This window comes from Protopterus annectens, chromosome 2.part1, assembly GCF_019279795.1.
Source record: "Protopterus annectens isolate FY-2018-M chromosome 2.part1, PAN1.0, whole genome shotgun sequence".
Lineage (NCBI taxonomy): Eukaryota > Metazoa > Chordata > Ceratodontiformes > Protopteridae > Protopterus > Protopterus annectens.
The window spans coordinates 1850416775-1850430914 of record NC_056729.1 but is presented as its reverse complement, the minus strand read 5'-3'; the positions used below and the strand labels follow the sequence as shown (position 1 = coordinate 1850430914).

The following is a 14140-nucleotide window of genomic DNA, read 5'->3' as shown; positions in this document are numbered from 1 at the left end:
GCCGGTATTTCAACACATTGCACTAGCCGTTGTACTTTATTATAAAACCTAGTTTGACTACGCTGTTAGAGATGCCCTGATGATTATCCCTCAGTCCCCCTGCTTGTTCAGTATTTTTTTCTTCCTCATATCTCCCGCTCTTCTAGTTGCCTTAACCAATTCCTCTCAGCCCCTATTGGCATTATACACTGCCCAACATCCCCTCCTGTTGTTTTGCATAGCCACTAGTGAAGTTTCAGGTTTTGAAAGGTAAAAGTGTATAGCTACTGCTAGAATTTTGGGTTTATATTATATTCTCGAAAGCCGATAATATCAAAGCTGATATTGTCGACACGAGAATAGCGAAAGCGCATATCGAACGTGTAAATGGAAATCTCCGTAAGGGAAGATTTCAATTTACTGCAATGTAGTGCGGTCTCAGATTTGGTATATTTAAGTAGTGGGGGTGTGGGAGGGTACAACCCCCTACTTGGGGGGTGCAGGGGGGGCTTGCCCCCTGCTTAGACCCATTAGGGTACTTTTTTCTTTTTTGTTGTTTTTGTAAGTTCAACATTTGAAGTCATCGACCATATGGTGTCGACCATATGGTATTCAATGTTTTCAACCGTCGATCTTATAATATAGACCCTAGAATTTCTATGCTAACTGGACTGCAATTTATAGCAATTTGAGACAGTGCTGCATACTATTGCAGCAGTAGCAACTTTCTCTATAATCTGCATTAGTTTCTGCACTTTACAAATTAAAGTATTCTTTGGTTTACACACTTAGCAACTTTACCTTAACAGTAAAGGTATCATCTGCCAACTGGGTCAGAGCAGCTGATAGTTTCTGTTGGCAAGCATTCTATCTGGGGTTAGATTAATTAATTCTACCTCCTCTGACCTGTGCTTGTACCCCTCCCCCTAACACCTAACATTTGGTGCAAAATTATATTGGTTACCTGTAACATCAGGCACCATTTCTTAATATCCTATCTGCCAAGCGTCCAACTGGTATAGCATACTCCATATGTAAGTGCTCTACTGCTGCTTTTTACAATTTGAAAGTTAATGCTGATAAATTCAATCAAGACGTACTGGCACTATGCAACTTTTCATGTGTTTACTGTTTATATTTTACAAGTTTGTAACATAGTGACAGAACGCTACTTTGATCACATGTAGCAAGCATGCCGAGTTGTTCTTAACTGTATTGATTGCAGTCAGGTGTTGTTATAAATGTAAACAACTATTATACAATTGTATAGCACTAGTCTTACTGGTGAATCTGAAAATGTCCTGCAAGGTTAGCATTCGTATGTATATTTCTAGTTAAAACATTCTGCCCAACACAGCAATGCATACAAAGTGCACGGTATGCACTGGAATATTGTTATTCTACTAAGTCTTTATTGTTTAAACAGTGAATACACTTCATAGTATAGTAATTAACTACAAGGTCTCCATTAAATGCATACCTAGCTGTGTGACTGATTGCTACAAAGTTCAGCGTAGTGAAGACCAGGCAGGTTTTTGATTTTATTCTGTTAATACACTTCTGACTCTGTTAATTAACAGCAAGATCTTCAGTAACTGCATTCCTAGCCTTTTAGACTGAGTTTAAAAAGTACAGTACAGTAAGACCAGGCAGATAAGGATATTTGCAGTTTAAGCAGAATATAACCAGCTGTGTTCTTTCTACCACTCACTCTTATCCTCACCCTATGATAATCCCAATTTAACCTAACTACCCTCTGTGACTATCTACACTGGGTATTGAAAAGTTGAATTTTGAGGGGGCACAGCTGAAAAAAAGTAAATAAAAATAGTTGTTTTACTCCTGATCTCAACCAACATTAAAGCTGGTCCGGTGCTAAGAACCCCTGAAACAGCTCAACGACATTTGCAAACTAAGTATGTGCCTGTGTTTCAAGACACTGCACTAGGCATTGTACTTTATTATAAAACCTAGGATGTGCACTCTGCCAGAGATGCCCAGCTGATTATCCCTCAGTCCCCCTGCTTGTTTATTTTTTTCTACCCTATATCTTCCGCTCTTCTAGTTGCCTCTACCAATCCCACTCAGCCCCTATCTGCATTATACACTGTCCAGCATCCCCTCCTGTTAGAGTTTTGCTTTGCATAGCCACTGGTGAAGTTTCTGGTTTTAGAAAGCTAAAAATGTATAGCTACTGTTAGAATTTCTACACTAATTAAACTGCAACTTATATCAATTTGACAGTGCTGTAAACTATTGCAGTAGTAGCAACTTTCTCTATAATCTGCATTAGTTTCTGTACTTTACAAATTAATGTCTGCATTGGGTTACACATTTAACAACTTTACCTTAGCAGTAAAGGTAGCATCCTCCAACCGGGTCAAAGTGACTGATAGTTTCTGTTGGTACGCATTCTAGCTGGGGTTTTCCCCACTCCGTTCACCCTCGCTGAGCTTGGGTTTACTCTGCTCCCCTACCATACCTCCATTCCCACCCACCCCTTCTTCCTTTAGGTTTACACCTAACCAGACCACACCCCTTCTACCACCAGCCAATCCTCCACCTGCCTCCGTCTCCTCCCCTCCCCTGCAACTCCACACAACACCTTTTCAGCCATCCACTATGTCTCAACTCATCTCCTTACTAACCATACTCTTCTACACCACCTTCTCCACCTCTTGCTTAGCTCCACCTCCCCTCCACTCCTGCACCATCAAACACCTACACTCACCTACTCTCCCTCTATCCTCCAACAGTCACACCCACATATATGCTGACATTAGCTCACACCTCTACAACACAACTACCTTTCTCCTCCTACCTTTCAAACACTTGCCCCCTCACTGTACTTATCCTTCAACTCTCAGATATGTAAAATAAACCAATAAAATCAGACAACTCATTCTATACAATATAACACAAATTAAGCTCCAGGATGACATCTACCCCAACCTAGGGCCACACACTCACACCCCTCCTTGCCCAGCCATTTCCCCTCCCAGCTCTACACCAACCTCTAGCCACCATAGTACGAACCACCACCCCATCCCCCACTTCCAACAACCAACAAAAGTGACATACTCTTTATAAACTTTAACCTCTGTAGTATCATAAATAAAATGACTGAATTCCATGCTACCCTTACCTCCTACTTACCAGACACTGCAGCAATAACAGAAACCTGGTTAAAGCCTCACATTAAAGACAAGGAAATTATTACAAATGGATACAACATCATTAGATTAGACAGACCAAACAAAAGGGGCAGTGGTGTCACCATTATGTATAAAGGCACACTCAAAACTGAACTATTGAACTGTGCCCCTCCCAGCTTTGAAATCCTAACAACACACCTAGTAATAAACCCTAACAAAACTATTATTATCATAACCACCTATTTCTCCCCTGGCAATAACCTACCCATAATTGAAAATCTTCTGGGATGGGCATCATCTAATTTTAACCAGGAAGCCATTCTCTTAGGAGATTTTAGCCTGGATTGGCACTCCTTCAACTCCAAAAACCCCTTCAATTTCTTAAACCTCTTCAACTTCACCCAGACCATATCCTGTCCAACCTGATAAGATAAACACTCAAAAAAGCAGTCCACTCTAGATTGGATACTGATTAACAAACCCAACCTAGGTTACTTAGAGGGTGCCTTCCAGACTCCCTCAGTAACCACTCACCTACCTTCCTGTACAGAAAACGAGTTCAGATACAAACCAAAACAATATATACATTTGTTTGAGACAAGAAACATTTCTCCCCCTCCACTTTTAACCTTGTACTTCAACAAAAGAACTGGTCTTCTCTTAGAAACCTCCCAGATGATCAGGCAGTCCTTTACTTCAACAATGCCTTTCTTAAAATACTTAACAATCTAGTACCTGCATGAAAAATAAGAGCAAAAACTAGGCACATACCTTGGCTAAATAATGATGCCACAGCACTGGTGACACAAAGAGACAGGGCATGATCCACTTACCACACCACCAAAAATAAAACAAACCGCACAACATATCAACAGCTCTGAAACCAGGCTAAGGCATAGATAAAAAGACAAAAAAACCTACTTCATATTATGTCAATAAACCCACCAGTACAACCCCAAATGATTTTGGCAAGACATTAACAATTAACCCAGGCTATACCCAAACCCCTCACCAGCCAACTCCAAGGCTACTAACCAAATAGTTACATAATTTAATACTCACTTTATTAACTCAATCACATCACTTTTGGTAATCAGACTAATCAACCTCTCACTGTACCATCTCCCTCTTCTGATTTCCCACACTCCCTTCTCTTTTACCCCAATCCAAACTAACTACATAAAACACTCCTTTCCAAGCTCAGACCCTGCTGTCTAGCAGCTGACCAGCTACCCAATGAATTCCCTAAAATTGCTGCCACCTAAATAGCCTATCCCATATCAATCCTGATCAACCGCTCAATCTCTGAACAAAATGTCCCCTATCTATGGAAAATATCTCACATCATTCCCCTACACAAAGTTGTCCCCTCTAGAGATCTAACAAACTACCATTCCATAGCCATCCTCTTCCCTCCAGCCAAAATCTTAGAGAAATGCATTCATTCCCAACTCCTTACCCACCTCCTCAATCGCAACCTCCTCTCCCCCACTTAACATGGCTTTAGGTCAAAACATAGTACCTGCACTGCCCTATTGTCTTTTACAAACACCATTCAAGGTCTCATAAATGGAGGCCAAATGGTCTCCTCCATATTCCTTGACATGTCAAAGGCCTTTGACTCTGTTTCCCACAAAATCCTACTAAATAAACTATCATCTCATGGTCTCAAAACATCAGCCCTGTCGTGGTTCCATAGTTATCTCTCTAACCATCAGCAAGCCACCAAATGGGAAAACACTCTGTCCTCCCTTCTACCCATCATTGTAGGTGTACCACAGGGATCCATACTTGGCCCCCTTCTCTTTACAATTTTTACTAACAACCTCATCTATGCAACCCAACTAGCCTCCATAGTCCAGTATGCTGACCACTCCACACTAATCTGCTCAGCCCTTACCCCCCGAGATCTACAAACAAAAATGCAAAAATCTTTCCAGAATATAGAAAATTACCTCACTAACCATCAACTCATATTAAACCAAAACAAAACAAGTTAATTTTTTCAATTATAATAAATCCAAAACAATCCTTTACACAAATGGAACCAAAACAGAACCCACTAACCAAACTAAGCTTCTAGGCATCACAGTTGATGAAAACCTAAGGTTTGATAGCCACATCTCCCTCACCATCAAAAAAGTCCACTCCAAACTCTGCACCCTGTATAGAATGAAACTATACCTTATAGAAAGTGCCAAACTAGCCATTGCCCACACACATCGACTTTCCACCCTTCACTATGGCTCCAGTATATACAAACATTCGTAAATCTGACCTAAATAATCTAGAATTCTGCTACAACAAAATTGCCAAATTTGAAACAGGCCCCCCCCTTACAGAACCCACTAGTGCTCAGTGCTCTCCCAACTCAAATGGTTAGAACTCCCAAACCTTCTAACATTAAACCAGCTGTCCATAGCCCACAAAATAATTCACCAACCAAATGACTGCCCAGCACTCTCTAACCTAATCTAACCCAACAGAAATCCTAGATCACTAAGATACTCTAATAAACTATTGTTAAAGATTGCCCAACCCCACAACACACAAGGCACTGCCCTCTACGCCTATAAAATTGCCAAATTCTGGAACAATCTTGCTCAATCTATAGCTAAAAACCCCAGCATTCAAGAGTTCAAACACCTCCTTAGGGAACATCTAGCAAAACACTGCCTCTGCTGCTGCCATACTCCTGGCTAGTCCACCTTCTACTGCTTCACACCACCCTAAACTAGCTCATACCCACAGCTAGTTATTAACTGCTGAAGGCTAACTTGGTCAACACTCTCAGTTAGCAATGTAAACACATATGCTGCTTTGTCTTATAACTGTTCTGGAGACTGCATTGCTCTATCTTGACAAACTGTATCACACTGTTCTCACTATTAATTCATGCTGTTAATTCACCTGCAACTGTGCTAATTTTGTTAATTAGTGTTATTAGTTTTTAATTACTATACTGGATTTGCTTTGTACATTGTAAATATTAATATGTGTCAATTTTTTTGTTCAATATTGTTTATTTGTATGTAAGGAGCTTTTCTCCCTGGGCCTCTGCTGAAAATTGGCCTCGTGCCCATTCAGACATTACCTGGTAAACACATAAAATAAATAAAAAATACATAAATAATAATACCTGATATGAGGTAAAAATAGCAATGTAGGTGAAGGCTAAGCGCGAAGCCTTTTTAATTACATTCCATATCGCAGAAATAATACCTAGCACCACACAGCTCTAACGGTAAAGGATATCATGTACTGACCTCAGAAAGGAAAACCAATCTACTAACAAACAAATTTAGCTTGAACTCCACCCCCTCTCCTTTCCAACATTCTGAGATCACGTACTCACACTTTCGTCCCCTCACATTTCCCAAGAACAAGTTTTTAAGAGTCCTCCTAAGGATAAGAATGCTATGTGTGTGGGGCCAGACAACATACGAGGATGATTACTGCTCAGTCTGAAACTTGTCCAATCCGCTATAGAAGATATTCAGTATCAGCTTCAAAACAGGCTTTATGCCAGATGAATGGCGGACAGCAAAAGTCATTCCACTGCACAAAGTTGGGCTTGAGCAGACTCAGGTAATTCTAGACCCACAAGTAAGACCAATCGAATCTATAGGGCTATAAAAGGATCATTACGGAATTAATAAATAAGGATATCGGTAACCTACAGACTTTCAACCCAGCCCAGTTTGGGTATATCAAGGGCAGGTCCCGCGTATTTAACCTGCTCGACTTCTTTGAAAAACATTACTAAAGCAAAGTAGGAATCCAAAATAGTGCACCCCACATACCTAGACCATGCACCCCACATATCTAGACCATGCACACCATATGTCTAGACCATGCACCCCACATATCTAGACCATGCACCCCACATATCTAGACCATGCACCCCACATATCTAGACCATGCACACCATATATCTAGACCATACATGCAAAGGCATTCAATACCCTCTCACACTCGGGTATCGTAGATAAACTCTGGCAGCTAAATGTCAGTCCTTTGTAACTTGTAGAATAGTGCATTTGTTTACAAATAGAAACCAAGAAATTAGGTTGTGTGGCTGTACCTCCCTCCTAAAGACCTGCCACTGAAGGTGTACCCCAAGCTTCACTCCCTGGGCTACTTCTCTTTGGCATTTACTTTTCTGAGGACAGAATTAATGTTAAGGGCTTTTGGTTGACCAGATTTGCAGATGACTGCAAACTTGGTGCCATCATAAACTCCCCACAGGATAATAACCTCTTCGGGAGGACCTGGCTCAAACAAATAGGTTTTGTCAAAACCACAGAGTAAAACTAAATGCAAGAAGTCCTTTGATAAGCATGACGCCCCTTGTAATTATCACACTGACAACAAACCGATACCGTAGCTAGTTATCTAGGAACCTATACCGACAAGGAAATGTCCTTTGATCGCTAGCTATCTACTATTCTATGGATGTCCTTTTTCATTGAACAGATTATATCCAAGGATATTGTATTCAGATCCAGGGATGTGCTCGTGTCACTTCACTCGGAAATCATTAGGTGATTATTAAATATAATGCCCCTTTTAGTATGTATCCGTCCAAACACATGTTGCAACTAAAATAACCAAAATGCTTTCTCACAAAAAAAAATCAAAGGCCTAAATTGTAAAATCTATACTGACCACTTCAAAGTATTGTTCCTCATCTCAGTCTCATATAGACTACCTCATGTATACGGTTTTAACTGACCCTGTTCTATCAGACCTGTTACACTTTCGGAAGTCCTGTGGTACCACAAATACCTACTCAAAGAATTTCAATCTCTTTTGTAAAATCAATAGAACATGCTGGAGGGATAGGTATGGATCACAGAGATACTACTTCTATGGAACCGTATTCCACTCCCTATAAAGCAAAGTACTTCTATTACTCTAGTCAAACATAATTTGGACAAATGAATGGGCACATGGATAACATCCATAATGAGACAGGAAGTTCCCTACATATATTCCAATGTCTCCCACAACATCATCACCACGGCACATGGATAACATCCATAATGAGACAGGAAGTTCCCTACATATATTCCAATGTCTCCCACAACATCATCATCACAGCACATGGATAATATCCATAATGAGACAGGAAGTTGTGGGGAAGGGTTGGGAGGGTGGCCTAATGGTTAAGGTGTTTGCCTTACAAACACAAGGTACAGGGTTTGAATATCACAGGGGATAACTGGCTAGGCTTAAAATGGCTCGCAAGGGCAGTTAGCCTAGTACTAGCCTATGAACCTATAAGTTCCCTACTTGTATTCCAATGTCTCCCACAACATCATCACCATGGCACATGGATAACATCCATAATGAGCACATCATTTTCTGGAGTACAGTTTAAAGTCGTGTGCTGTATGCTCATTCTGGCATGTAGTACTGCCTTTAAACTGAGCTATGAACAGCTATGACCTATGCTTTTGATGGAAGGTTGGGAGCCGGGCTGGCACCTCGGCACCATAAAACTCCATTGCCAATCATGAGAGGATATGTGATCCACTGTGGCGACCCCTAACCAGGAAAAAGCCAAAAAAAGAAGAAGAAAAAGAAGAAGAAGATGAAGATGAAGAAGTCTGCTGGAGAATTTACCATTATATTTGAATTATGGTTAAATGCAGGAAGAATATTTTTCCATTTATTTTTGCACTTTTGAATGAATAAGGCACAAAATGGCTGTTAACCTTAATACAAAACATTTGCTTGTCAGTTTGTGCACATATTCTTGGTCTTACTACTCAAAGCATGGTTTATAAAAAGCAACAGTATCATTTAACAGCAGATTACTTGCATTCAGCACTATCAGACATCACATTTTCTTTGGGATCACATTGCTGTAACAATGGTTTAGTGCTGTGTCTTTGTGACATTTCATTGTATGATTCAACTCCCACACAAGGTGCCTTCTGTATGGAATTACCATCTCTCTCCCTTGCTGTATTCGGCTTTTGATGTGCAGTGTAATTTCTTCCTTCATTTTAAATATATGCTGTAGCTGAGTTCACAATCCTTTAACTTGCTTACATTTTTGGGTAACATTCTGTGCATTGTGTAGTGGACTGGTGTCCCATCCAGAGATTAGTTCTGTGCCTTATAACTAGTGAGTCTTGGGATAGACTCCTGATTCCTTATGATCTCAAATCAGATAAACCTGGTACCAGGTGATGAAAAGATTAACACAACTTCACTTTAGTGAAGTCCTTTTCATGTGTAAAACTTGACACAAGTCTGTCTGTAATGATTCAAAAGGCTTGTCTCATTACTGTTTTGTTACAGTCACAGCAGCACATATGAGCAATATAAATATTTATTGTATTTATTGCAAAATAATTCCACTGAAAGGCAAACCAATTTTATTTTCATACAGTATCAGAGACTTAGTGTGTTGCTCATAGCATCATATTATAATTACGGAAATGAAACACCGTTTAAACTTTTCATGTTTTTTTTGGTGAGGTAGTTCCCCAGACCTCTGAGATGAGGTTTAGGTTCATAGGTTACTACTAGGCTAACTGCCCTTGTGGGACATGTTAAGCCTAGCCAATTACCCCATGTGAGAATCAAACCCTGCACCTTGTGTCTATAAGGTAAACAACTTAACCATTAGGCCACCCTCATTTATTTTGCAATTCATGTTTAATCACAGCACTGTGTGTAATGACAGACTATTGACCCAAATACATAAAGTAATATTTGGCAGGTTTAAAGATCTCAGGTAAGTGAAAGGGAAAAAAGACTATTAATTTCACTCCACTTCCAGCATGACAAAATGACAAAGGTCACTGGCAAGCATGGAGGGGGGGGGGCATTTCACCTCTCTTCCTATTTCTTATTCCTCTTCTCACATTGCATGCAGTCTCTAAAGCACTTTAATGTTTAAACAAATAAGCAATAACAGCTTACATTCACTTTTTTGATCTCTCAAGAATGATCTTCATTTCTATAAGCATGCTGGTTTGAGTCTGCATTTGCTTAGAGTTCTATAGCTCACTTATTTGCAATAGGATTCATATAGTTGCCAGTAAGCCCTGGGAGACCATGTGTTAGTGCACTTTAAAAAACAGGCAGGCAGGTATTGCATTGCCTAGCAGATGACACTCTTTCATTGAAAATGAATGATCATGTAGTGAGAATAATACAGTCCCGCACAAATGGGGGGTGCACAAGAGCTTGTACTTCTGCAAAAAAAGCCTTTTGCAGCACTTGCTTGTAAACTAAATAGAGCATATTGTGCATATACATTCTGAGGACATGTATTAAAGCTGCAATTTACAAGGTGTTTTGACCATGCACATAGTTTTAGGAACTCAGTATATGTAATAGATCCAAAAATAATATGTAAAACCAAACCAGTGCAGTTGGGATAGCACTCACCAAGTATTGACCCTCCACAGTCCCTGAGGCTAAATCCAGAGATGACGTCAGGAAGAACATATATTTCTGCTGGAGATGAAACCAGCATAGAGTATTTTCTGTAACACTGATGGCTAAAGAAAATAAAACAACATCATTTATAATCTGATGTATAGAGACAGTCAAACAATTTGCAATTATGCAACAATATAGCCAGAAATATAAAAAAGCACTTACATATTAATATATCCAATGTGCAAAATAGAATAGTTGTGCAAAATCTTACCATGACCATAGATTATTTATTTATTTATTTTACATTTGTTTACCGGGCTGGTCTGACTGGATATATTTCCATTTTCAGCAGAGGCCCGAGGAGAAAAGCTCCACGTAGAGACAAAACACAGTTACATTATACATAAAAAAAAAATAAATAAGTAGCAGGTTAAACATAATTCAAGACTACATTACAGAATTCTACATACATACCCTGTAGAGAAAACAATTAAGTTGTAGTTCTAGAAATACAAAATCGAAAGGTTCTGTAACAGTAAAATATTTGTGGCAAGTGTAGAGCACATTCAGGAAATTTCTTTTACATTCAAAATTCTTTAATGGATTGTAATAGAAGCTACTTGTAAAAGAAGTAGATTGTTAGGGAAACCTCTCAAAGTGTAGGTAGTAGAGAGCGAACAGAAAGAAGGTGTTAAAGAGAGAGAGAAAAAAAATTGTGAAAGTCACAATTTTTAGTCAGGATTGAAACATGGGCATAACCAATGTATTTTAAGGTGTTTTTTCAGCTTTTGTTTAAAGAGAACAGGGGAGGGAATGGAAGTTAGAGCAGTAGGTAGAAGATTCCAATATTTACCGATGTTATTGGAGAATAGGGAGTCACCAGCAATGTTATTAGACTTAGTTGAGGTTACTAGAAGTTTGTTTGAAGAGCGTAATGAATTTAGGTTAGTGTAAGAGGTAAATAGATTAGAAAGTATAGGTGTGTTATTAGGTTGGTAAAATATCCTATGGACAAAGGTGAGTTGGGAGAGTATCAACATGTTTTTTAGTTCAAGCCAGTGGAGTTGCTGTAGGTTCAGACAGTGGTGAGTTCTAAATTGGTTCCCAGTAACAAACCTAGCAATACTATTGTAAGTATTAGCCAGTTTACAGAGATTATTTTTCTTTAGGTTAGTGTATATAGGTGAAGCGTAGAGAAGAGTGGAAATAAGATGAGAGTGGGCAAGTGTAGCTTTGGCTATGGGAGTTAAAAACATTTTAATACTGTAGAAGGAGCCCAGTTTTCTATTTACAGTTTTGACAGTATTATTAATGTGGTTATCAAAGGTAAGGTTATTGTCTATAGTGACACCTAGCAGCTTGGTGGTAGAGTCAGGGGATATAAGGGTACCATTTTTGGATAAGATAGAGAATTCTATTGGGGAGGACCTAATAGTAGGCTTAAAGAGCAAGAGTTTGGTTTTTTTAGCATTCAAAAGGAGGCAGCGTTTTAAGAACCATGCCTCAACTGCGTTAAATACATTTTGTGTTAGTGTTTATAATTCTGAAATGGTTTTAGCAGAACATATGAGTGTAGAATCGTCTGCGTATTGTATGCATGTAGCTTGAGGTATAGCTACTTATTGGTCGTTTATGAATAAGGAGAACAGAAGAGGTCCAGGAATAGAGCCTTGGGGGACACCAAGTGAGACTGGCAGAAGAGATGAGAGTTTGTTATCCCAGAGAACTGCCTGTTTCCTATTGCTGAGTTACGAAGTGAACCAGTGAATAGCCTTGGGTTCTAAAGAAAGAGATTCTAGGATTTTTATGAGCAGGGGGTGGTTGACCATATCAAAGGCTTTTGACAGGTCTATAAAGAGTGCTGATGAGAGAATATTATTGCTGCGATTTTTATTGATGAAATCAGTAAAGGAAAGGAGAGCTGTGGTGGTACTATGAAATGGCCTAAAACCGTGCTGGCAGTTAGTTAGTATGTTATGTTTAGTTAAGTGACCCATTCACTGATAGTGAATACATTTCTCCATAATTGTTGCTAAGGGTGATAAGAGTGCTATAGGCCTGTAATTAGAGTTCTCATTAGAGTTGCCTCCTTTATGTAAGGGGATAATGTATGAGATTTTCCAGATATCAGGGATGGTTTCTTCACTGATGGTTCTGTTTATAAGGATGGATATGGGATAGGCTACTACATTAGCTGCTTTTTGAAGGTATTCTGATGGTAGATGATCAGCAGAGGGGGTACAAGGTTTAAGTTTTTGGATAAGTTTTTGGATAAAGGTGGTAGAGATGTGTTGTAATTGGAAAGTAGGCAGATTTGAAGATGTGTGGTTAGGGATGCTAGAATTGTCAATGGTAAGGTGAGAGGCTAGTGAGTTAATGGTATCAGAAAAAAAGGAATTGGGGGTGTGGCCAAGGATGAACACAGGATAGCAGCAGATTTCTTCAGCTCCACCAATTTCATTACATTGACAGGAATTAATTACTTAAAAAATTAATTCTTGAAGTAATTTTCTTTCTAAATATGTTTGTTTTATATAGTTCTTGAACTATATCTAAAAAAGAAAGGAAATCTTAATAATATTCCTGTCAGAAATTACTTTGGAAATTTTCCTGTCAGTTTATCAGTCTGAAATGAGTTCCAGTAAGACAAATTCTCAAGACTTCAGCATCAAGAAAGAACTTCAGTCTCTGATAATTATAGTCCAGCAACTTACTGCTAAGATGGATAAAATGGATACTAAAATAGACACTTTCATAGAAAAACTACAAAACAAATAGACTTGTTACATATGGACCTGCAACAACAGAAGATCCAGATGACAGGCATAGAAGAAGCTGTGAATGACATGGAAAATAAAATACAAGAACAGGAAATCAACACTGAGTTTCTGCTGAAACAAAATACACATTTACAAACAAAGCTCGATGACCTGGAAAATAGATCTAGGCTAATAACATTAGGATTTTTGGACTGCCAGAAAATATTGAAGGTAACAATATTACTTCTTTTTAACAACATGGCTCCCTAAAACTTTAGATTTACCAGAAGCATTCTCTTTTGGTATCGAAAGAGCACATAGATCTATAGCTAATACTAACTCTAACAAAAACTATCCTAGATAAGTTATAGTTAGATTTCTATCATCTTTTGATAAAGAGATGGTTCTTAAATCTGCTTGGGCTAAAGCTCCTGTTAAGTTTAATGAGACAACTGTGCGTTTTGACAATGACTATTCTTCCATGGTAATTGCTAAAAGAAAAGTTTTTCTGCCACTAATAAGGGAGCTTAAAAAGCACAGTTTAAAACATACCTTCTGTTTCCTGCCAAGCTTAAAATCTTCCTTCCTGATGGTCCTAAGGTCTTCGATGATTTAGACTCTGCTTTACTGTTTGTCAAAGAAAAAGGATTTTGGATAAAATAGAAGAAATGGAATGGGCTAGTTCTTCATTAAAGAGATTGGCAACTGAAGCTTCCTGGAAGACTTCAGAGAAGAAGAAGAGACTAAAACACAAATGATTTGTTATATGTTTTTTTCTCTCTCATCATTTTAGTTCATTATTAATCTTTTGAATATAGTTCCTGCATTTCCAGAAAGCCACAA

At 38.8% G+C, this 14140-nt stretch overlaps 1 protein-coding gene across 1 annotated transcript in view; it reads right to left on the bottom strand.

Moving 5' to 3' along the window:
* LOC122795049 (coagulation factor XI-like) overlaps nt 1-14140 on the bottom strand; it is a 405449-nt gene that overhangs the window by 50520 nt on the left and 340789 nt on the right. Inside the window, exon 6 of the mRNA XM_044063626.1 lies at nt 10545-10657. Coding sequence (XP_043919561.1) covers nt 10545-10657 — 113 coding nt within the window. The remainder of the gene's footprint in view (nt 1-10544; nt 10658-14140) is intronic.